Raw genomic sequence first — 26,197 nt, 5'->3', positions numbered from 1 at the left:
TATCATAGAATGTACTATAGAATGTATGCAAGAATGTATAATAGAATGTATGATAGAATGTATGCAAGAATGTATGATAGAATGTATTATAGAATGTATTATAGAATGTATTATAGAATGTATGATAGAATGTATTATAGAATGTATTATAGAATGTATTATAGAATGTATGATAGAATGCACCATAGAATGTATTATAGAATGTATGATAGAATGTATTATAGAATGTATCATAGAATGTATCATATAATGTACTATAGAATGTATGCAAGAATGTATGCAAGAATGTATGATAGAATGTATTATAGAATGTATTATAGAATGTATTATAGAATGTATGATAGAATGTATTATAGAATGTATTATAGAATGTATTATAGAATGTATGATAGAATGCACCATAGAATGTATTATAGAATGTATGATAGAATGTATTATAGAATGTATGATAGAATGTATTATAGAATGTATTATAGAATGTATTATAGAATGTATGATAGAATGCACCATAGAATGTATTATAGAATGTATGATAGAATGTATTATAGAATGTATCATAGAATGCACCATAGAATGTATTATAGAATGTATGATAGAATGTATCATAGAATGTATTATAGAATGTATTATAGAATGTATCATATAATGTATTATAGAATGTATCATATAATGTATCATAGAATGTATTATAGAATGTATTATAGAATGTATCATAGAATATATGATAGAATGTATCATAGAATGTATTATATAATGTATTATAGAATGTATTATAGAATGTATCATAGAATATATGATAGAATGTATCATAGAATGTATCATAGAATGTATTATAGAATGTATTATAGAATGTATCATAGAATGTATTATATAATGTATTATAGAATGTATTATAGAATGTATCATAGAATATATGATAGAATGTATCATAGAATGTATCATAGAATGTATTATATAATGTATTATAGAATGTATTATAGAATGTATCATAGAATATATGATAGAATGTATCATAGAATGTATCATAGAATGTATCATAGAATGTATTATATAATGTATTATAGAATGTATCATATAATGTATCATAGAATGTATTATAGAATGTATTATAGAATGTATCATAGAATATATGATAGAATGTATCATAGAATGTATTATATAATGTATTATAGAATGTATTATAGAATGTATCATAGAATATATGATAGAATGTATCATAGAATGTATCATAGAATGTATTATAGAATGTATTATAGAATGTATCATAGAATATATGATAGAATGTATCATAGAATGTATCATAGAATGTATTATAGAATGTATTATAGAATGTATTATAGAATGTATCATAGAATATATGATAGAATGTATTATAGAATGTATCATAGAATGTACCATAGAATGTACCATAGAATGTATTATAGAATGTATCTGTTTCATGTCTATACGCTACTCGTAGTTCTTGTTTAGTACTATGTTCTATTTATTATTCGATTTGAACTCCCTGTACTCGCGTCCCGACTCCCAGGGTACATTGCAGGGTTCCCCAACTGGCAGCTCCAGCAACTTCTATTTACAATTGTTTTATTATTGGACATAAAAGTCTGTAAAAACACCAAGAAATCTGCTCCAAGTTATTTTAATTTCAGAAATCTGTTCCCACACATAATAGAGAAACAGGAAGTGATGATTTACAAATGTAATCAAGGTTTGAAGTGAAATGATGATCTTTTAGTCATATATTACATCTGTTTGGGCTTCTTGAAGCCGAACTGCACGTGAGGAGGACGGGCACGCAGAAGAGCTTCCCCGAGGCGGTTTCTGACCGTTTGTACAGAAATTCTTGCAAACCCACAGTTTCATCAGCTGCCCGGTGACTGGTCTCAGACGATCTCGTAGGTGAAAAGGCCGGATGTGGAGGTCCTGTGCTGGCGTGGTTACACGTGATCTGCGGTTGTGAGTCTGGTTGGACGTACGGTCAAATTCGCTAAAATGACATTGGAGGCGGCTTATGGTAGAGAAATGAACATTCAATTCTCTGGCAACAGCTCTAGTGGACCTTCCTATAGTCAGCATGCCAAATGCAAGATCCCTTAGAACTTGAGACATCTGTGGCAGTGTGGCCTTTTATTGTACCGAGTACAAGGTGCACCTGTGTAATAATAATTTATTGATGTGACACACTTGTCAGTTGGATGTATACAAATGTGTGCACAACATTTGAGAGAAATACACTTTACATACTGCGTTTATATTTTTGTTCAGTGTATATATATATATATATATATAAAAAGACTCAAGAACACACACACACATGTACATACCTGCACACACAATACACACACACACACACAATCCCCTTCAGCATCCCTGGATAGGTGATGACAGTCATAACAGGCTGTCTGATTGGTCTGTTTAGCACCTCACCTATTCCTTTCCTCTTCCTTCCCTCTCCTCCTCATCACTCCTTCCTTCTCTCCCCCCACCTCCCTCTCTCCCCCACCTCCCTCTCTTCCTTCCCTCTCCTCCTCTTCACTCTTTCCTTATCTCCCCCACCTCCTTCTCTCCCCCCACCTCCCTCTCCTCCTCTTCACTCCTTCCTTATCTCCCCCCACCTCCTTCTCTCCCCCCACCTCCCTCTCCTCCTCTTCACTCCTTCCTTATCTCCACCCACCTCCTTCTCTCCCCCCACCTCCTTCTCTCCCCCCACCTCCCTCTCTCCTGCCCTCTCCTCCTCTTCACTCATTCCTTCTCTCCCTCCACCTCCCTCTCTCCCCCACCTCCTTCTCTCCTTCCCTCTCCTCCTCTTCACTCCTTCTTTATCTCCCCCATCTCCCTCTCTCCTTCCCTCTCCTCCTCTTCACTCCTTCTTTCTCTCCCCCACCTCCCTCTCTCCTTCCCTCTCCTCCTCTTCACTCCTTCTTTATCTCCCCCACCTCCCTCTCTCCTTCCCTCTCCTCCTCTTCACTCCTTCTTCCCCCACCTCTCTCCCCCCCTCCTCCTCTTCACTCCTTCCCTCTCCACCTCCTTCTCCCCCACCTCCTTCCTTCCCTCTCATCCTCCACCTCCTTCTTTCTCCCCCCACCTCCTTCTCTCCTTCCCTCTCATCCTCTTCACTCCTTCTTTCTCTCCCCCACCTCCCTCTCTCCTTCCCTCTCCTCCTCTTCACTCCTTCCTTCTCTCCCCCCACCTCCCTCTCTCCCCCACCTCATTCTCTCCTTCCCTCTCCTCCTCATCACTCCTTCCATTACACCATCATCCCCCCTCTTAACCACCCATTGACCCCCCTTCACCCTTCTCCTCCCCCGTCTACATCCCACTCTCCTTCTCTACTGTGGACAAGGTGCTGAGGTGAGAGCAGATTGAGGTGGTCACGTCAGTCTGATTCAGTAGAGGGGTTTACACAGGTACAAATTACAACAGGACAGAGGGTGCCCAAACCCCGAGGGCTTTTTCTTTCACACTGAACACTACTGTCTCCAGCATGCATGTCCTTATACAACTATATATACAGTACAGTACAGTACAGTACAGTACAGTACAGTACAGTACAGTACAGTACAGTACAGTACAGTACAGTACAGTACAGTACAGTACAGTACAGTACAGTAAAGGAACATAATGCTCTGCAAGGTAAAATGGCCCAAATCTGTTGTTCTGCTCCTGAACAAGACAGTTAACCCACTGTTCCCCCGGTAGACAGTTAACCCACTGTTCCCCCGGTAGACAGTTAACCCACTGTTCCCCCGGTAGACAGTTAACTCACTGTTTCCCCGGGAGGCAGTTAACCCACTGTTCCCCCAGTAGACAGTTAACCCTCTGTTCCCCCAGTAGACAGTTAACCCTCTGTTCCCCCAGTAGACAGTTAACTCACTGTTCCCCCAGTAGACAGTTAACCCACTGTTTCCCAGTAGACAGTTAACCCTCTGTTCCCCCGGTAGACAGTTAACCCACTGTTTACCCGGTAGACAGTTAACCCACTGTTCCCCCGGTAGACAGTTAACCCACTGTTCCCCCGGTAGACAGTTAACCCACTGTTTCCCCGGTAGACAGTTAACCCTCTGTTCCCCTAGTAGACAGTCATTGTAAATAAGAATTTGTTCTTAAGTGTCTTTCCTAATGTGATATACAGTAAGCTACAGAGCATCCTACTAGCACATGTAAATACACCCAATGCATCTTTACCACAATCACGATCCAGATGGAGACATGCTGTCACTTTCATTCCTAATGTTATTTACACAATCACACACTGGCATGCCCTCCTCCCCAACACACTGGCATGCCCTCCTCCCCAACACACTGGCATGCCCTACTCCCCAACACACTGGCATGCCCTCCTCCCCAACACACTGGCATGCCCTCCTCCCCAACACACTGGCATGCCCTCCTCCCCAACACACTGGCATGCCCTCCTCCCCAACACACTGGCATGCCCTCCTCCCCAACACACTGGCATGCCCTCCTCCCCAACACACTGGCATGCCCCTCCTCCCCAACACACTGGCATGCCCTCCTCCCCAACACACTGGCATGCCCTCCTCCCCAACACACTGGCATGCCCTCCTCCCCAACACACTGGCATGCCCTCCTCCCCAACACACTGGCATGCCCTCCTCCCCAACACACTGGCATGCCCTCCTCCCCAACACACTGGCATGCCCTCCTCCCCAACACACTGGCATGCCCTCCTCCCCAACACACTGGCATGCCCTCCTCCCACACTGGCACAACACACTGGCATGCCCTCCTCCCCAACACACTGGCATGCCCTCCTCCCCAACACACTGGCATGCCCTCCTCCCCAACACACTGGCATGCCCTCCTCCCCAACACACTGGCATGCCCTCCTCCCCAACACACTGGCATGCCCTCCTCCCCAACACACTGGCATGCCCTCCTCCCCAACACACTGGCATGCCCTCCTCCCCAACACACTGGCATGCCCTCCTCCCCAACACACTGGCATGCCCTCCTCCCCAACACACTGGCATGCCCTCCTCCCCAACACACTGGCATGCCCTCCTCCCCAACACACTGGCATGCCCTCCTCCCCAACACACTGGCATGCCCTCCTCCCCAACACACTGGCATGCCCTCCTCCCCAACACACTGGCATGCCCTCCTCCCCAACACACTGGCATGCCCTCCTCCCCAACACACTGGCATGCCCTCCTCCCCAACACACTGGCATGCCCTCCTCCCCAACACACTGGCATGCCCTACTCCCCAACACACTGGCATGCCCTACTCCCCAACACACTGGCATGCCCTCCTCCCCAACACACTGGCATGCCCTCCTCCCCAACACACTGGCATGCCCCCCCTCCACAACACACTGGCATGCCCTCCTCCCCAACACACTGGCATGCCCTCCTCCCCAACACACTGGCATGCCCTCCTCCACAACACACTGGCATGCCCTCCTCCCCAACACACTGGCATGCCCTCCTCCCCAACACACTGGCATGCCCTCCTCCCCAACACACTGGCATGCCCTCCTCCCCAACACACTGGCATGCCCTCCTCCCCAACACACTGGCATGCCCTCCTCCCAACACACTGGCATGCCCTCCTCCCCAACACACTGGCATGCCCTCCTCCCCAACACACTGGCATGCCCTCCTCCCCAACACACTGGCATGCCCTCCTCCCCAACACACTGGCATGCCCTCCTCCCCAACACACTGGCATGCCCTCCTCCCCAACACACTGGCATGCCCTCCTCCCCAACACACTGGCATGCCCTCCTCCCCAACACACTGGCATGCCCTCCTCCCCAACACACTGGCATGCCCTCCTCCCCAACACACTGGCATGCCCTCCTCCCTGGCAACACACTGGCATGCCCTCCTCCCCAACACACTGGCATGCCCTCCTCCCCAACACACTGGCATGCCCTCCTCCCCAACACACTGGCATGCCCTCCTCCCCAACACACTGGCATGCCCTCCTCCCCAACACACTGGCATGCCCTCCTCCCCAACACACTGGCATGCCCTCCTCCCCAACACACTGGCATGCCCTCCTCCCCAACACACTGGCATGCCCTCCTCCCCAACACACTGGCATGCCCTCCTCCCCAACACACTGGCATGCCCTCCTCCCCAACACACTGGCATGCCCTCCTCCCCAACACACTGGCATGCCCTCCTCCCCAACACACTGGCATGCCCTCCTCCCCAACACACTGGCATGCCCTCCTCCCCAACACACTGGCATGCCCTCCTCCCCAACACACTGGCATGCCCTCCTCCCCAACACACTGGCATGCCCTCCTCCCCAACACACTGGCATGCCCTCCTCCCCAACACACTGGCATGCCCTCCTCCCCAACACACTGGCATGCCCTCCTCCCCAACACACTGGCATGCCCTCCTCCCCAACACACTGGCATGCCCTCCTCCCCAACACACTGGCATGCCCTCCTCCCCAACACACTGGCATGCCCTACTCCCCCCAACACACTGGCATGCCCTCCTCCCCAACACACTGGCATGCCCTCCTCCCCAACACACTGGCATGCCCTCCTCCACAACACACTGGCATGCCCTCCTCCACAACACACTGGCATGCCCTCCTCCCCAACACACTGGCATGCCCTCCTCCCCAACACACTGGCATGCCCTCCTCCACAACACACTGGCATGCCCTCCTCCCCAACACACTGGCATGCCCTCCTCCCCAACACACTGGCATGCCCTCCTCCCCAACACACTGGCATGCCCTCCTCCCCAACACACTGGCATGCCCTCCTCCCAACACACTGGCATGCCCTCCTCCCCAACACACTGGCATGCCCTCCTCCCCAACACACTGGCATGCCCTCCTCCCCAACACACTGGCATGCCCTCCTCCCCAACACACTGGCATGCCCTCCTCCCCAACACACTGGCATGCCCTCCTCCCCAACACACTGGCATGCCCTCCTCCCCAACACACTGGCATGCCCTCCTCCCCAACACACTGGCATGCCCTCCTCCCCAACACACTGGCATGCCCTCCTCCCCAACACACTGGCATGCCCTCCTCCACAACACACTGGCATGCCCTCCTCCCCAACACACTGGCATGCCCTCCTCCCCAACACACTGGCATGCCCTACTCCCCAACACACTGGCATGCCCTCCTCCCCAACACACTGGCATGCCCTCCTCCCCAACACACTGGCATGCCCTCCTCTCCAACACACTGGCATGCCCTCCTCCCCAACACACTGGCATGCCCTCCTCCACAACACACTGGCATGCCCTCCTCCACAACACACTGGCATGCCCTCCTCCCCAACACACTGGCATGCCCTCCTCCCCAACACACTGGCATGCCCTCCTCCACAACACACTGGCATGCCCTCCTCCCCAACACACTGGCATGCCCTCCTCCCCAACACACTGGCATGCCCTCCTCCCCAACACACTGGCATGCCCTCCTCCCCAACACACTGGCATGCCCTCCTCCCCAACACACTGGCATGCCCTCCTCCCCAACACACTGGCATGCCCTCCTCCCCAACACACTGGCATGCCCTCCTCCCCAACACACTGGCATGCCCTCCTCCCCAACACACTGGCATGCACTCCCCAACACACTGGCATGCCCTCCTCCCCAACACACTGGCATGCCCTCCTCCCCAACACACTGGCATGCCCTCCTCAACACACTGGCATGCCCTACTCGCCAAAATACAGTATGTTATCTCTCTCTGCACAAACAGGATACTGAATTACAGTACGTTATCTCTCTGCACAAACAGCATACTGAATTACAGTACGTTATCTCTCTGCACAAACAGCATACTGAATGTTATCTCTCTGCACAAACAGCATACTGAATTACAGTACACTGTGACTGGCAGATGCTAGGAGAATACGATGCAGAAGTAGACGGAGGTGACACTGTGATGACACACAGAGACAGCCAAGAGGAAGGGACAAAGGTTTTCACACCTGTATGATGTGTGTGTGTGTGTGTGTGTGTGTGTGTGTGTGTGTGTGTGTGTGTGTGTGTGTGTGTGTGTGTGTGTGTGTGTGTGTGTGTGTGTGTGTGTGTGTGTGTGTGTGTGTGTGTGTGTGTGTGTGTGTGTGTGTGTGTGTGTGTGTGTGTGTGTGTGTGTGTGTGTGTGTGTGTGTGTGTGTGTGTGTGTGTGTGTGTGTGTGTGTGTGTGTGTGTGTGTGTGTGTGTGTGTGGAGAGAGAGAGACAGGAGAGTGGATCAAGGTGCATCAAAAACATTTGTAGAGAGCACCAGATGCCAGTCTCAGTTTAGGGCTAACACATCAACTGATCACTGAGGAAGACTAGATGCTTCTGCTGTCAGGAATGATACTGGTGAAAAGAGGAAACATTGTAGTGTTCTGAATCTGCTGCTGTGCTCAGCTGACCCAACAATACAAAGGTCATCTATGGACTGATTTCAGATAACAGTTCCTCTTGATTTTGGGGCAGGCACACACACACACACACAAAGAAGAATGGATTGTTTAAACCCTTGGGTTAAAATAGTCATCTCAGATCCAGATACTGTTCCTTTCTCATAGCCCCTTGAATTGAATTGAGAGACAGAGACAGAGACAGGGACAGAGAGAGAGAGAGACAGCGAGAGAGAGAGAGAGAGCGAGAGAGAGAGAGAGAGAGACAGCGAGAGAGAGAGAGAGAGAGAGAGAGAGAGAGAGAGAGAGAGAGAGAGAGAGAGAGAGAGAGAGAGAGAGTTCACAAGCCTGTTCTACTAACACACTGAAGCCTCAGGACCAGAACATCCAATCAATCAGGATAAACCAAATTACAACACAATCAAAACAAAACTACATTGCTTATTGGGAAACACAAGCTCAAACACAAAGCAAAATGCAGTGCTATCTGGCCCTAAATAGACAGTATACTGTGGCTAAATATTTGACCATGGTTACTGAACAAAGCCTTAGAAAAACCTTGACAAAGTACAGGCTCCAGTGAGCACAGCCTACGCCATCCAGCTGAGAATGGTAGATGGCCATCTATAATAGTTACCTATCCAGCTAGATGTGTCTGGGGATTATCTCTACAGGAAAATGGCTCCCTGTAGAGGAAAGGCTGTCTATACCACTGCATCACAGCAGAACCTGTGTCGGGGCATTTCCTGACAAAATGTAAAAAATACAAAACAATTAGATAGTGTCATTTTCCCAAATTTGAAACCCTTATTCAAGGTCATCAAACCTAGTTTGTTAACTTTAGTTACCTGCAGATTCATACTAGAGCTATGACTGTATTGTATTGGTAGTAGTATGAGTCGGGATTATGTCGGTTCGTTGTTTAGCTAGATAACTAAATGTCTAAACAAAAGAGTCCTCTTCGTCAGATGATGACATGACCCATCCAGCTAGATGTGTCTGGGGGGGATTATGGCCATCTATAATAGTTACCTATCCAGCTAGATGTGTCTGGGGATTACGGCCATCTATAATAGTGACCTATCCAGCTAGATGTGTCTCGGGGGGATTACGGCCATCTATAATAGTGACCCATCCAGCTAGATGTGTCTGGGGATTATGGCCATCTATAATAGTGACCCATCCAGCTAGATGTGTCTGGGGGGGATTATGGCCATCTATAATAGTGACCCATCCAGCTAGATGTGTCTGGGGGGGATTATGGCCATCTATAATAGTGACCCATCCAGCTAGATGTGTCTGGGGATTATGGCCATCTATAATAGTTACCTATCCAGCTAGATGTGTCTGGGGATTACAGCCATCTATAATAGTGACCTATCCAGCTAGATGTGTCTGGGGGGGATTACGGCCATCTATAATAGTGACCCATCCAGCTAGATGTGGCTGGGGGGGATTATGGCCATCTATAATAGTGACCCATCCAGCTAGATGTGGCTGGGGGGGATTAAGGCCATCTATAATAGTGACCCATCCAGCTAGATGTGGCTGGGGGGGATTACGGCCATCTATAATAGTGACCCATCCAGCTAGATGTGGCTGGGGGGGATTACGGCCATCTATAATAGTGACCCATCCAGCTAGATGTGTCTGGGGGGGATTACAGCCATCTATAATAGTGACCCATCCAGCTAGATGTGGCTGGGGGGGATTACAGCCATCTATAATAGTGACCCATCCAGCTAGATGTGTCTGGGGGGGATTACAGCCATCTATAATAGTGACCCATCCAGCCAGATGTCTCTGGGGGGGATTACAGCCATCTATAATAGTGACCCATCCAGCTAGATGTGGCTGGGGGGGATTACGGCCATCTATAATAGTGATCCATCCAGCTAGATGTGGCTGGGGGGGATTACGGCCATCTATAATAGTGACCCATCCAGCTAGATGTGTCTGGGGGAGATTTACAGCCATCTATAATAGTGACCCATCCAGCTAGATGTGGCTGGGGGGGATTACAGCCATCTATAATAGTGACCCATCCAGCTAGATGTGTCTGGGGGGGATTACAGCCATCTATAATAGTGACCCATCCAGCTAGATGTGTCTGGGGGGGATTACAGCCATCTATAATAGTGACCCATCCAGCTAGATGTGTCTGGGGGGGATTACAGCCATCTATAATAGTGACCCATCCAGCTAGATGTGTCTGGGGGGATTACAGCCATCTATAATAGTAATCCATCCAGCTAGATGTGTCTGGGGGGGATTACAGCCATCTATAATAGTGACCCATCCAGCTAGATGTGTCTGGGGGGGATTATGTCCATCTATAATAGTGACCCATCCAGCTAGATGTGTCTGGGGGGGATTACGGCCATCTATAATAGTGACCCATCCAGCTAGATGTGTCTGGGGGATTACGTCCATCTATAATAGTGACCCATCCAGCTAGATGTGTCTGGGGGGATTACGGCCATCTATAATAGTGACCCATCCAGCTAGATGTGTCTGGGGGGGATTACGGCCATCTATAATAGTGACCCATCCAGCTAGATGTGTCTGGGGGGATTACGGCCATCTATAATAGTGACCCATCCAGCTAGATGTGTCTGGGGGGATTACGGCCATCTATAATAGTGACCCATCCAGCTAGATGTGTCTGGGGGATTATCTATAATAGTGACCATCCATAGATAGTGACCCATCCAGCTAGATGTGTCTGGGGGATTACGGCCATCTATAATAGTGACCCATCCAGCTAGATGTGTCTGGGGGATTAGATGTGTCTGGGGGATTACAGCCATCTATAATAGTGACCCATCCAGCTAGATGTGTCTGGGGATTACAGCCATCTATAATAGTGACCCATCCAGCTAGATGTGTCTGGGGGATTTACAGCCATCTATAATAGTGACCCATCCAGCTAGATGTGTCTGGGGATTACGGCCATCTATAATAGTGACCCATCCAGCTAGATGTGTCTGGGGGATTTACAGCCATCTATAATAGTGACCCATCCAGCTAGATGTGTCTGGGGGGGTTATGGCCATCTATAATAGTGACCCATCCAGCTAGATGTGTCTGGGGGGGATTACGGCCATCTATAATAGTGACCCATCCAGCTAGATGTGTCTGGGGGGGATTACGGCCATCTATAATAGTGACCCATCCAGCTAGATGTGTCTGGGGGGGATTACGGCCATCTATATAATAGTGACCCATCCAGCTAGATGTGGCTGGGGGGGATTACGGCCATCTATAATAGTGACCCATCCAGCTAGATGTGTCTGGGGGGGATTACGGCCATCTATAATAGTGACCCATCCAGCTAGATGTGTCTGGGGATTACGGCCATCTATAATAGTGACCCATCCAGCTAGATGTGTCTGTTTATAGAACTGACCCTGGATATAGAACTGACCCTGTTTATAGAACTGACCCTGGATATAGAACTGACCCTGGATATAGAACTGACCCTGTTTATAGAACTGACCCTGGATTTAGAACTGACCCTGTTTATAGAACTGACCCTGGATATAGAACTGACCCTGGATATAGAACTGACCCTGGATATAGAACTGACCCTGTTTATAGAACTGACCCTGGATATAGAACTGACCCTGGATATAGAACTGACCCTGGATATAGAACTGACCCTGGATGTAGAACTGACCCTAGATATAGAACTGACCCTGTTTATAGAACTGACCCTGGATATAGAACTGACCCTGGATATAGAACTGACCCTGGATATAGAACTGACCCTGGATATAGAACTGACCCTGTTTATAGAACTGACCCTGGATATAGAACTGACCCTGGATATAGAACTGACCCTGGATATAGAACTGACCCTGTTCATTGTGTGTTTTTCGTGTGTAAAAAAACATTTTGTTACTATTTTGATAGTGAATACTGCACGGTTGAGAAGGGCTTGTTCAGCATTTCACAAAAAAACTACAACTTGAACGTCCGGAGCGACACGCATTTTACATTTCACTTGGTCAGAAAATAAAAACTCAAGTTGACACAACATTTGTGCGTAAAAGCGTCACTCAGATCACAGATGTACTCACCACGTAGAGTTGCTTCCACGACAGGGCCCATTCCTGCAGAGTGGACGTCACCTCCGTCACTATGGGGTCTTCCAACAACACCACTGTCTCATACTGCCTGTAGAATACAAACAATAACTTAAGCTCTGTGAAACTAGTTGGTGAGGTTGCTTGTGTATCTAGACACAGGAACCCCGCACACACACACACACACACACACACACACACACACACACACACACACACACACACACACACACACACACACACACACACACACACACACACACACACACACACACACACACACACACACACACATAGACACACGCTCACACACACACACACACACACACACACACACACACACACACACACACACACACACACACACACACACACACACACACACACACACACACACACACACACACACACACACACACACAGACACACACTCGCACACACACACACACACACACACACACACACACACCACACACACACACACACACACACACACACACACACACACACACACACACACACACACACACACACACACACACACACACACACACACACACACACACACACACACCAAGATGATTCACCACACAGCATCAAAATGGGGAGTGTGTGTGTGTGTGTGTGTGTGTGTGTGTGTGTGTGTGTGTGTGTGTGTGTGTGTGTGTGTGTGTGTGTGTGTGTGTGTGTGTGTGTGTGTGTGTGTGTGTGTGTGTGTGTGTGTGTGTACATGTTTAGATACCTGACATGCTGTCAACGTGTTTCTATCTACACCCAACAGACTATTTTTATCTAAGACTAAGAAAAAATGGGGACTTCCTCCTAAATCATTCAGAAGTCAGACGTTTTAAAATGGCTTTGTCAAAAACTCAAACAAACTGCCATTCTACAGCTCTCACAACACTAACAGCCTAACCCCCTCCTATCTCCTCTCTCTCAAGTGAAGTAGATAATATACAAAAGTGAAATAAATACAAATTAACAGTAAACATTACACTCGCAGAAGTTCCAAAAGAATAAAGACATTACAAATGTCATATTATGTATATATATATATATACAGTGTTGTCAAATCAAAATCAAAATCAAATCAAATTTTATTTGTCACATACACATGGTTAGCAGATGTTAAATGCGAGTGTAGCGAAATGCTTGTGCTTCTAGTTCCGACAATGCAGTGATAACCAACAAGTAATCTAACTAACAATTCCAAAACTACTGTCTTATACACAGTGTAAGGGGATAAGGAACATGTACATAAGGATATATGAATGAGTGATGGTACAGAGCAGCATACAGTAGATGGTATCGAGTACAGTATATACATATGAGATGAGTGTGTAGACAAAGTAAACAAAGTGGCATAGTTAAAGTGGCTAGTGATACATGTGTTACATAAGGATGCAGTCGATGATGTAGAGTACAGTATATACATATGCATATGAGATGAATAATGTAGGGTAAGTAACATTATATAAGGTAGCATTGTTTAAAGTGGCTAGTGATATATTTACATCATTTCCCATCAATTCCCATTATTAAAATGGCTGGAGTTGGGTCAGTGTCAATGACAGTATGTTGGCAGCAGCCACTCAATGTTAGTGATGGCTGTTTAACAGTCTGATGGCCTTGAGATAGAAGCTGTTTTTCAGTCTCTCGGTCCCAGCTTTGATGCACCTGTACTGACCTCGCCTTCTGGATGATAGCGGGGTGAACAGGCAGTGGTTCGGGTGGTTGATGTCCTTGATGATCTTTATGGCCTTCCTGTAACAACGGGTGGTGTAGGTGTCCTGGAGGGCAGGTAGTTTGCCCCTGGTGATGCGTTGTGCAGTCCTCACTACCCTCTGGAGAGCCTTACGGTTGAGGGCGGAGCAGTTGCCGTACCAGGCGGTGATACAGCCCGCCAGGATGCTCTCGATTGTGCATCTGTAGAAGTTTGTGAGTGCTTTTGGTGACAAGCCGAATTTCTTCAGCCTCCTGAGGTTGAATAGGCGCTGCTGCGCCTTCTTCACGACGCTGTCAGTGTGAGTGGACCAATTCAGTTTGTCTGTGATGTGTATGCCGAGGAACTTAAAACTAGCTACCCTCTCCACTACTGTTCCATCGATGTGGATAGGGGGGTGTTCCCTCTGCTGTTTCCTGAAGTCCACAATCATCTCCTTAGTTTTGTTGACGTTGAGTGTGAGGTTATTTTCCTGACACCACACTCCGAGGGCCCTCACCTCCTCCCTGTAGGCCGTCTCGTCGTTGTTGGTAATCAAGCCTACCACTGTTGTGTCGTCCGCAAACTTGATGATTGAGTTGGAGGCGTGCGTGGCCACGCAGTCGTGGGTGAACAGGGAGTACAGGAGAGGGCTCAGAACGCACCCTTGTGGGGCCCCCGTGTTGAGGATCAGCGGGGAGGAGATGTTGTTGCCTACCCTCACCACCTGGGGGCGGCCCGTCAGGAAGTCCAGTACCCAGTTGCACAGGGCGGGGTCGAGACCCAGGGTCTCGAGCTTGATGACGAGCTTGGAGGGTACTATGGTGTTGAATGCCGAGCTGTAGTCGATGAACAGCATTCTCACATAGGTATTCCTCTTGTCCAGGTGGGTTAGGGCAGTGTGCAGTGTGGTTGTGATTGCATCGTCTTCTGGACCTATTTGGGCGGTAAGCAAATTGGAGTGGGTCTAGGGTGTCAGGTAGGGTGGAGGTGATATGGTCCTTGACTAGTCTCTCAAAGCACTTCATGATGACCGAAGTGAGTGCTACGGGGCGGTAGTCGTTTAGCTCAGTTACCTTAGCTTTCTTGGGAACAGGAACAATGGTGGCCCTCTTGAAGCATGTGGGAACAGCAGACTGGTATAGGGATTGATTGAATATGTCCGTAAAAACACCAGCCAGCTGGTCTGCGCATGCTCTGAGGGTGCGGCTGGGGATGCCGTCTGGGCCTGCAGCCTTGCGAGGGTTAACACGTTTAAATGTCTTACTCACCTCGGCTGCAGTGAAGGAGAGACCGCATGTTTCCGTTGCAGGCCGTGTCAGTGGCACTGTATTGTCCTCAAAGCGGGCAAAAAAGTTATTTAGTTAGTCTGCCTGGGAGCAAGACATCCTGGTCCGTGACTGGGCTGGATTTCATCTTGTAGTCCGTGATTGACTGTAGATCCTGTCACATGCCTCTTGTGTCTGAGCCATTGAATTGAGATTCCACTTTGTCTCTGTACTGACGCTTAGCTTGTTTAATAGCCTTGCGGAGGGAATAGCTGCACTGTTTGTATTCAGTCATGTTGCCAGACACCTTGCCCTGATTAAAAGCAGTGGTTCGCGCTTTCAGTTTCACGCGAATGCTGCCATCAATCCACGGTTTCTGGTTAGGGAATGTTTTTATCGTTGCTATGGGAATGACATCTTCGACGCACGTTCTAATGAACTCGCACACCGAATCAGCGTATTCGTCAATATTTCCATCTGACGCAATACGAAACATGTCCCAGTCCACGTGATGGAAGCAGTCTTGGAGTGTAGAGTCAGCTTGGTCTGACCAGCGTTGGACAGACCTCAGCGTGGGAGCCTCTTGTTTTAATTTCTGCCTGTAGGCAGGGATCAGCAAAATGGAGTCGTGGTCAGCTTTTCCGAAAGGGGGGCGGGGCAGGGCCTTATATGCGTCGCGGAAGTTAGAGTAACAATGATCCAAGGTTTTACCACCCCTGGTTGCGCAATCGATATGCTGATAAAATTTAGGGAGTCTTGTTTTCAGATTGGCTTTGTTAAAATCCCCAGCTACAATGAATGCAGCCTCCGGATAAATGGTTTCCAGTTTGCAAAGAGTTAAATAAAGTTTGTTCAGAGCCATCGATGTGTCTGCTTGGGGGGGATATATACGGCTGTGATTATAATCGAAGAGAATTCTCTTGGAAGATAATGCGGTCTACATTTGATTGTGAGGAATTCTAAATCAGGTGAACAGAAGGATTTGAGTTCCTGTATGTTTCCTTCATCACACCATGTCCCGTTAGTCATGAGGCATACGCCCCCGCCACTCTTCTTACCAGAGAGATGTTTGTTTCTGTCCGCGCGATGCGTGGAGAAACCCGTTGGCTGCACCGCCCTGGATAGCGTCTTCCCAGTAAGCCATGTTTCCGTAAAGCAGAGAACGTTGCAGTCTCTGATGTCCCTCTGGAATGCCACCCTTGCTCGGATTTCATCAACCCTGTTGTCGAGAGACTGGACATTGGCAAGAAGAATGCTGGGAAGTGGTGCGCGATGTGCCATTTTTCGGAGTCTGACCAGAACACCGCCGCGTTTCCCTCTTTTTCGGAGTGGTTTCCTTGGGTCGCTGCATGCGATCCATTCCGTTGTCCTGTTTGTAAGGCAGAACACAGGATCCGCGTCGCGGAAAACATATTCTTGGTCGTACTGATGGTGAGTTGACGCTGATCTTATATTCAGTAGTTCTTCTCGACTGTATGTAATGAAACCTAAGATGACCTGGGGTACTAATGTAAGAAATAACACGTAAAAAAACAAAAAACTGCATAGTTTCCTAGGAACGCGAAGCGAGGCGGCCATCTCTGTCGGCGCCGGAAGTACTTCAAATGGTGTACCAATGGTTAAAGTACAAAAGGGAAAATAAATAAGCATAAATATGGGTTGTATTTACAATGGTGTTTGTTCTTCACTGGTTGCACTTTTCTCAACAGGTCACAAATCTTGCTGCTGTGATGTCACACTGTGGTATTTCACCCAGTAGATATGGGAGTTTATCCAAAGCGAGGTTGTTTTGGAATTATTTGAGGATCTGTGTAATCTGAGGGAAATATGTGTCTCTAATATGGTCATACATTGGGCAGGAGGTTAGGAAGTGCAGCTCAGTTTCCACCTCATTTTGTGGGCATGAGTACACATAGGCTGTCTTCTCTTGAGAGCCATGTCTGCCTACGGCGGCCTTTCTCAATAGTAAGGCAATGCTCACTGAGTCTGTACATAGTCAAAGCTTTCCTTAATCTTTGGTCAGTCACAGTGATCAGGTATTCTGCCACGATATAATCTCTGTTTAGGGCTAAATGCATTCTAGTTTGCTCTATTTTTTTCTTAATTCTTTCCAATGTGTCAAGTAATTATCTTTTTTTGTTTTCTCATGATTTGGTTGGGTCTAATTGTGTTGCTGTCCTGGGGCTCTGTGGGGTGTGTTTGTATATATAAAATATATGCCATTTAGCAGACGCTTTTATCCAAAGCGACTTACAGTCATGTGTGCATACATTCTACGTATGGGTGGTCCCGGGGATCGAACCCACTACCCTGGCGTTACAAGCGCCATGCTCTACCAACTGAGCTACAGAAGTGTTTGTGAACAGAGCCCCAGGACCAGCTTGCTTAGGGGACTCTTTTCCAGGCTCATCTCTCTGTAGGTGATGGCTCTGTAGGGTGTGTTTGTGTTTGTGAACAGAGCCCCAGGACCAGCTTGCTTAGGGGACTCTTCTCCAGGTTCATCTCTCTGTAAGTGATGGCTTTGTTATGGAAGGTTTGGGAGTCACTTCCTTTTAGGTGGTTGTAGAATTTAACGGCTCTTTTCTGGATTTTGATCATTAGTGGGTATCGGCCTCATTCTGCTCTGCACAGAGGATATTTTTGCAGAATTCTGCATGCAGTCTCAATTTGGTGTTTGTCCCAGTTTGTGAATTTTTGGTTGGTGAGCGGACCCCAGACCTCACAACCATAAAGGACAATGGGTTCTATGACTGATTCAGTATTTTTAGCCAGATCCTAATTGGTATGTCAAATTTTATGTTCCTTTTGATGGCATAGAATGCCCTTCTTGCCTTGTCTCTCAGATCATTCACAGCTTTGTGGAAGTTACCTGTGGCGCTGATGTTTAGGCCAAGGTATGTATAGTATTTTGTGTGCTCTAGGGCAACGGTGTCTAGATGGAATTTGTATTTGTGGTCCTGGTGACTGGACCTTTTTTGGAACACCATTATTTTGGTCTTACTGAGATTTACTGTCAGGGCCCAGGTCTGGCAGAATCTGTGCAGAAGATCTAGGTGCTGCTGTAGGCCCTCCTTGGTTGGGGACAGAAGCACCAGATCATCAGCTTCTCCTGCTGGGCTAATTATTTGATTAGGTGAACGTTCAGCTGAAACTGTTTGGGGGTTGCCCTGGTTAATATAGCACTGTGCCATGCCAGGGGATGGTCTGGTTAATATAGCACTGTGCCATGCCAGGGGATGGTCTGGTTAATATAGCACTGTGCCAGGGGATGGTCTGGTTAATATAGCACTGTGCCATGCCAGGGGATGGTCTGGTTAATATAGCACTGTGCAAGGGGATTGTCTGGTTAATATAGCACTGTGCCATGCCAGGGGATGGTCTGGTTAATATAGCACTGTGCCAGGGGATGGTCTGGTTAATATAACACTGTACCAGGGGATGGTCTGGTTAATATAGCACTGTGCCAGGGGATGGTCTGGTTAATATAACACTGTACCAGGGGATGGTCTGGTTAATATAGCACTGTGCCAGGGGATGGTCTGGTTAATATAGCACTGCGCCATGCCAGGGGATGGTCTGGTTAATATAGCACTGTGCCAGGGGATGGTCTGGTTAATATAGCACTGTGCCAGGGGATGGTCTGGTTAATATAGCACTGTGCCAGGGGATGGTCTGGTTAATATAGCACTGTACCAGGGGATGGTCTGGTTAATATAGCACTGTGCCATGCCAGGGGATGGTCTGGTTAATATAGCACTGTACCAGGGGATGGTCTGGTTAATATAACACTGTGCCAGGGGATGGTCTGGTTAATATAGCACTGTACCAGGGGATGGTCTGGTTAATATAGCACTGTACCAGGGATGGTCTGGTTAATATAGCACTGTGCCATGCCAGGGGATGGTCTGGTTAATATAGCACTGTGCCATGCCAGGGGATGGTCTGGTTAATATAACACTTTACCAGGGGATGGTCTGGTTAATATAACACTGTTCCAGGGGATGGTTAATATAGCACTGTACCAGGGGATGGTCTGGTTAATATAACACTGTACCAGGGGATGGTCTGGTTAATATAGCACTGTACCAGGGGATGGTCTGGTTAATATAACACTGTACCAGGGGATGGTTAATATAGCACTGTACCAGGGGATGGTCTGGTTAATATAGCACTGTGCCATGCCAGGGGATGGTCTGGTTAATATAGCACTGTACCAGGGGATGGTCTGGTTAATATAGCACTGTACCAGGGGATGGTCTGGTTAATATAGCACTGTGCCAGGGGATGGTCTGGTTAATATAGCACTGTGCCATGCCAGGGGATGGTCTGGTTAATATAGCACTGTGCCATGCCAGGGGATGGTCTGGTTAATATAGCACTGTACCAGGGGATGGTCTGGTTAATATAGCACTGTGCCAGGGGATGGTCTGGTTAATATAACACTGTGCCATGCCAGGGGATGGTCTGGTTAATATAGCACTGTACCAGGGGATGGTCTGGTTAATATAACACTGTGCCAGGGGATGGTCTGGTTAATATAACACTGTACCAGGGGATGGTCTGGTTAATATAGCACTGTACCAGGGGATGGTCTGGTTAATATAGCACTGTACCAGGGGATGGTCTGGTTAATATAGCACTGTGCCAGGGGATGGTCTGGTTAATATAGCACTGTACCAGGGGATGGTCTGGTTAATATAGCACTGTACCAGGGGATGGTCTGGTTAATATAGCACTGTACCAGGGGATGGTCTGGTTAATATAACACTGTACCAGGGGATGGTCTGCTTAATATAGCACTGTACCAGGGGATGGTCTGGTTAATATAACACTGTACCAGGGGATGGTCTGGTTAATATAGCACTGTGCCAGGGGATGGTCTGGTTAATATAGCACTGTACCAGGGGATGTTCTGGTTAATATAACACTGTACCAGGGGATGGTCTGGTTAATATAGCACTGTACCAGGGGATGGTCTGGTTAATATAACACTGTACCAGGGGATGGTCTGGTTAATATAGCACTGTGCCAGGGGATGGTCTGGTTAATATAGCACTGTACCAGGGGATGGTCTGGTTAATATAACACTGTACCAGGGGATGGTCTGGTTAATATAACACTGTGTCATACCAGGGGATGGTCTGGTTAATATAACACTGTGTCATACCAGGGGATGGTCTGGTTAATATAGCACTGTACCAGGGGATGGTCTGTGTTAATATAGCACTGTACCAGGGGATGGTCTGGTTAATATAACACTGTGCCAGGGGATGGTCTGTGTTAATATAGCACTGTACCAGGGGATGGTCTGGTTAATATAACACTGTGCCAGGGGATGGTCTGTGTTAATATAGCACTGTGCCAGGGGATGGTCTGTGTTAATATAACACTGTACCAGGGGATGGTCTGTGTTAATATAGCACTGTACCAGGGGATGGTCTGTGTTAATATAGCACTGTGCCAGGGGATGGTCTGTGTTAATATAGCACTGTGCCAGGGGATGGTCTGTGTTAATATAGCACTGTACCAGGGGATGGTCTGGTTAATATAACACTGTGCCAGGGGATGGTCTGGTTAATATAGCACTGTGCCATGCCAGGGGATGGTCTGGTTAATATAGCACTGTACCAGGGGATGGTCTGGTTAATATAGCACTGTGCCATGCCAGGGGATGGTCTGGTTAATATAACACTGTGCCAGGGGATGGTCTGGTTAATATAGCACTGTGCCATGCCAGGGGATGGTCTGGTTAATATAGCACTGTACCAGGGGATGGTCTGGTTAATATAACACTGTGCCAGGGGATGGTCTGGTTAATATAGCACTGTGCCAGGGGATGGTCTGGTTAATATAGCACTGTACCAGGGGATGGTCTGGTTAATATAACACTGTACCAGGGGATGGTCTGTGTTAATATAGCACTGTGCCAGGGGATGGTCTGTGTTAATATAGCACTGTACCAGGGGATGGTCTGGTTAATATAACACTGTGTCATACCAGGGGATGGTCTGGTTAATATAACACTGTACCAGGGGATGGTCTGGTTAATATAGCACTGTACCAGGGGATGGTCTGGTTAATATAGCACTGTACCAGGGGATGGTCTGGTTAATATAGCACTGTGCCAGGGGATGGTCTAGTTAATATAGCACTGTACCAGGGGATGGTCTGGTTAATATAGCACTGTACCAGGGGATGGTTAATATAGCACTGTACCAGGGGATGGTCTGGTTAATATAGCACTGTGCCAGGGGATGGTCTGGTTAATATAGCACTGTACCAGGGGATGGTTAATATAGCACTGTACCAGGGGATGGTCTGGTTAATATAGCACTGTGCCAGGGGATGGTCTGGTTAATATAGCACTGTGCCAGGGGATGGTCTGGTTAATATAGCACTGTGCCAGGGGATGGTCTGGTTAATATAGCACTGTACCAGGGGATGGTCTGGTTAATATAGCACTGTACCAGGGGATGGTCTGGTTAATATAGCACTGTGCCATGCCAGGGGATGGTCTGTGTTAATATAGCACTGTACCAGGGGATGGTCTGGTTAATATAGCACTGTACCAGGGGATGGTCTGGTTAATATAGCACTGTGCCATGCCAGGGGATGGTCTGGTTAATATAACACTGTGTCATGCCAGGGGATGGTCTGGTTAATATAACACTGTACCAGGGGATGGTCTGGTTAATATAGCACTGTACCAGGGGATGGTCTGGTTAATATAACACTGTACCAGGGGATGGTCTGGTTAATATAGCACTGTGCCAGGGGATGGTCTGGTTAATATAGCACTGTACCATGCCAGGGGATGGTCTGGTTAATATAACACTGTACCAGGGGATGGTCTGGTTAATATAGCACTGTGCCAGGGGATGGTCTGTGTTAATATAGCACTGTACCAGGGGATGGTCTGGTTAATATAGCACTGTGCCAGGGGATGGTCTGTGTTAATATAGCACTGTACCAGGGGATGGTCTGTGTTAATATAGGACTGTGCCAGGGGATGGTCTGTGTTAATATAGGACTGTACCAGGGGATGGTCTGGTTAATATAGCACTGTGCCATGCCAGGGGATGGTCTGTGTTAATATAGCACTGTGCCAGGGGATGGTCTGTGTTAATATAGCACTGTACCAGGGGATGGTCTGGTTAATATAACACTGTGCCAGGGGATGGTCTGGTTAATATAACACTGTGCCAGGGGATGGTCTGGTTAATATAGCACTGTGTCATGCCAGGGGATGGTCTGTGTTAATATAGCACTGTACCAGGGGATGGTCTGGTTAATATAGCACTGTACCAGGGGATGGTCTGGTTAATATAACACTGTGCCATGCCAGGGGATGGTCTGGTTAATATAACACTGTACCAGGGGATGGTCTGTGTTAATATAGCACTGTGCCATGCCAGGGGATGGTCTGGTTAATATAGCACTGTACCAGGGGATGGTCTGGTTAATATAGCACTGTGCCAGGGGATGGTCTGGTTAATATAGCACTGTACCAGGGGATGGTCTGTGTTAATATAGCACTGTGCCAGGGGATGGTCTGGTTAATATAACACTGTGCCATGCCAGGGGATGGTCTGGTTAATATAACACTGTACCAGGGGATGGTCTGGTTAATATAGCACTGTGCCATGCCAGGGGATGGTCTGGTTAATATAGCACTGTACCAGGGGATGGTCTGGTTAATATAGCACTGTGCCAGGGGATGGTCTGGTTAATATAACACTGTGCCATGCCAGGGGATGGTCTGGTTAATATAGCACTGTACCAGGGGATGGTCTGGTTAATATAACACTGTGCCAGGGGATGGTCTGGTTAATATAACACTGTACCAGGGGATGGTCTGGTTAATATAGCACTGTACCAGGGGATGGTCTGGTTAATATAGCACTGTACCAGGGGATGGTCTGGTTAATATAGCACTGTGCCAGGGGATGGTCTGGTTAATATAGCACTGTACCAGGGGATGGTCTGGTTAATATAGCACTGTACCAGGGGATGGTCTGGTTAATATAGCACTGTACCAGGGGATGGTCTGGTTAATATAACACTGTACCAGGGGATGGTCTGCTTAATATAGCACTGTACCAGGGGATGGTCTGGTTAATATAACACTGTACCAGGGGATGGTCTGGTTAATATAGCACTGTGCCAGGGGATGGTCTGGTTAATATAGCACTGTACCAGGGGATGTTCTGGTTAATATAACACTGTACCAGGGGATGGTCTGGTTAATATAGCACTGTACCAGGGGATGGTCTGGTTAATATAACACTGTACCAGGGGATGGTCTGGTTAATATAGCACTGTGCCAGGGGATGGTCTGGTTAATATAGCACTGTACCAGGGGATGGTCTGGTTAATATAACACTGTACCAGGGGATGGTCTGGTTAATATAACACTGTGTCATACCAGGGGATGGTCTGGTTAATATAACACTGTGTCATACCAGGGGATGGTCTGGTTAATATAGCACTGTACCAGGGGATGGTCTGTGTTAATATAGCACTGTACCAGGGGATGGTCTGGTTAATATAGCACTGTGCCAGGGGATGGTTAATATAGCACTGTACCAGGGGATGGTCTGGTTAATATAGCACTGTGCCAGGGGATGGTCTGGTTAATATAGCACTGTACCAGGGGATGGTTAATATAGCACTGTACCAGGGGATGGTCTGGTTAATATAGCACTGTGCCAGGGGATGGTCTGGTTAATATAGCACTGTACCAGGGGATGGTCTGGTTAATATAGCACTGTGCCAGGGGATGGTCTGGTTAATATAGCACTGTGCCAGGGGATGGTCTGGTTAATATAGCACTGTACCAGGGGATGGTCTGGTTAATATAGCACTGTACCAGGGGATGGTCTGGTTAATATAGCACTGTGCCATGCCAGGGGATGGTCTGTGTTAATATAGCACTGTACCAGGGGATGGTCTGGTTAATATAGCACTGTACCAGGGGATGGTCTGGTTAATATAGCACTGTGCCATGCCAGGGGATGGTCTGGTTAATATAACACTGTGTCATGCCAGGGGATGGTCTGGTTAATATAACACTGTACCAGGGGATGGTCTGGTTAATATAGCACTGTACCAGGGGATGGTCTGGTTAATATAACACTGTACCAGGGGATGGTCTGGTTAATATAGCACTGTGCCAGGGGATGGTCTGGTTAATATAACACTGTACCAGGGGATGGTCTGGTTAATATAGCACTGTGCCAGGGGATGGTCTGGTTAATATAGCACTGTACCATGCCAGGGGATGGTCTGGTTAATATAGCACTGTACCAGGGGATGGTCTGGTTAATATAGCACTGTGCCAGGGGATGGTCTGTGTTAATATAGCACTGTACCAGGGGATGGTCTGGTTAATATAGCACTGTGCCAGGGGATGGTCTGTGTTAATATAGCACTGTACCAGGGGATGGTCTGTGTTAATATAGGACTGTGCCAGGGGATGGTCTGTGTTAATATAGGACTGTACCAGGGGATGGTCTGGTTAATATAGCACTGTGCCATGCCAGGGGATGGTCTGTGTTAATATAGGACTGTGCCAGGGGATGGTCTGTGTTAATATAGCACTGTACCAGGGGATGGTCTGGTTAATATAACACTGTGCCAGGGGATGGTCTGGTTAATATAACACTGTGCCAGGGGATGGTCTGGTTAATATAGCACTGTGTCATGCCAGGGGATGGTCTGGTTAATATAACACTGTACCAGGGGATGGTCTGGTTAATATAACACTGTGCCATGCCAGGGGATGGTCTGGTTAATATAACACTGTACCAGGGGATGGTCTGTGTTAATATAGCACTGTGCCATGCCAGGGGATGGTCTGGTTAATATAGCACTGTACCAGGGGATGGTCTGGTTAATATAGCACTGTGCCAGGGGATGGTCTGGTTAATATAGCACTGTACCAGGGGATGGTCTGTGTTAATATAGCACTGTGCCAGGGGATGGTCTGGTTAATATAACACTGTACCAGGGGATGGTCTGGTTAATATAACACTGTACCAGGGGATGGTCTGGTTAATATAACACTGTGCCATGCCAGGGGATGGTCTGGTTAATATAACACTGTACCAGGGGATGGTCTGGTTAATATAGCACTGTACCAGGGGATGGTCTGGTTAATATAGCACTGTACCAGGGGATGGTCTGGTTAATATAGCACTGTGCCAGGGGATGGTCTGGTTAATATAGCACTGTACCAGGGGATGGTCTGGTTAATATAACACTGTGTCATACCAGGGGATGGTCTGGTTAATATAACACTGTACCAGGGGATGGTCTGGTTAATATAACACTGTACCAGGGGATGGTCTGGTTAATATAGCACTGTACCAGGGGATGGTCTGGTTAATATAGCACTGTACCAGGGGATGGTCTGGTTAATATAGCACTGTACCAGGGGATGGTCTGGTTAATATAGCACTGTACCAGGGGATGGTCTGGTTAATATAGCACTGTACCAGGGGATGGTCTGGTTAATATAGCACTGTACCAGGGGATGGTCTGGTTAATATAGCACTGTGCCATGCCAGGGGATGGTCTGGTTAATATAGCACTGTGCCAGGGGATGGTCTGGTTAATATAACACTGTACCAGGGGATGGTCTGGTTAATATAGCACTGTGCCAGGGGATGGTCTGGTTAATATAGCACTGTACCATGCCAGGGGATGGTCTGGTTAATATAGCACTGTACCAGGGGATGGTCTGGTTAATATAGCACTGTGCCAGGGGATGG

The 26,197-nt window shown here is 47.7% G+C and overlaps 1 protein-coding gene across 9 annotated transcripts in view; it reads right to left on the bottom strand.

The window, feature by feature from the left end:
* LOC124004047 (dedicator of cytokinesis protein 3-like) overlaps positions 1-26,197 on the bottom strand; it is a 465,878-nt gene that overhangs the window by 249,217 nt on the left and 190,464 nt on the right. For all 9 annotated transcript variants that reach the window (XM_046312789.1, XM_046312790.1, XM_046312794.1 and 6 more), the window contains exon 5: positions 12,450-12,546. In XM_046312789.1, coding sequence (XP_046168745.1) covers positions 12,450-12,546 — 97 coding nt within the window. The remainder of the gene's footprint in view (positions 1-12,449; positions 12,547-26,197) is intronic.

This window comes from Oncorhynchus gorbuscha, linkage group LG18 (assembly GCF_021184085.1).
Source record: "Oncorhynchus gorbuscha isolate QuinsamMale2020 ecotype Even-year linkage group LG18, OgorEven_v1.0, whole genome shotgun sequence".
Taxonomy (NCBI): Eukaryota; Metazoa; Chordata; class Actinopteri; order Salmoniformes; family Salmonidae; genus Oncorhynchus; species Oncorhynchus gorbuscha.
This window is presented reverse-complemented; position numbering and strand designations above follow the sequence as displayed.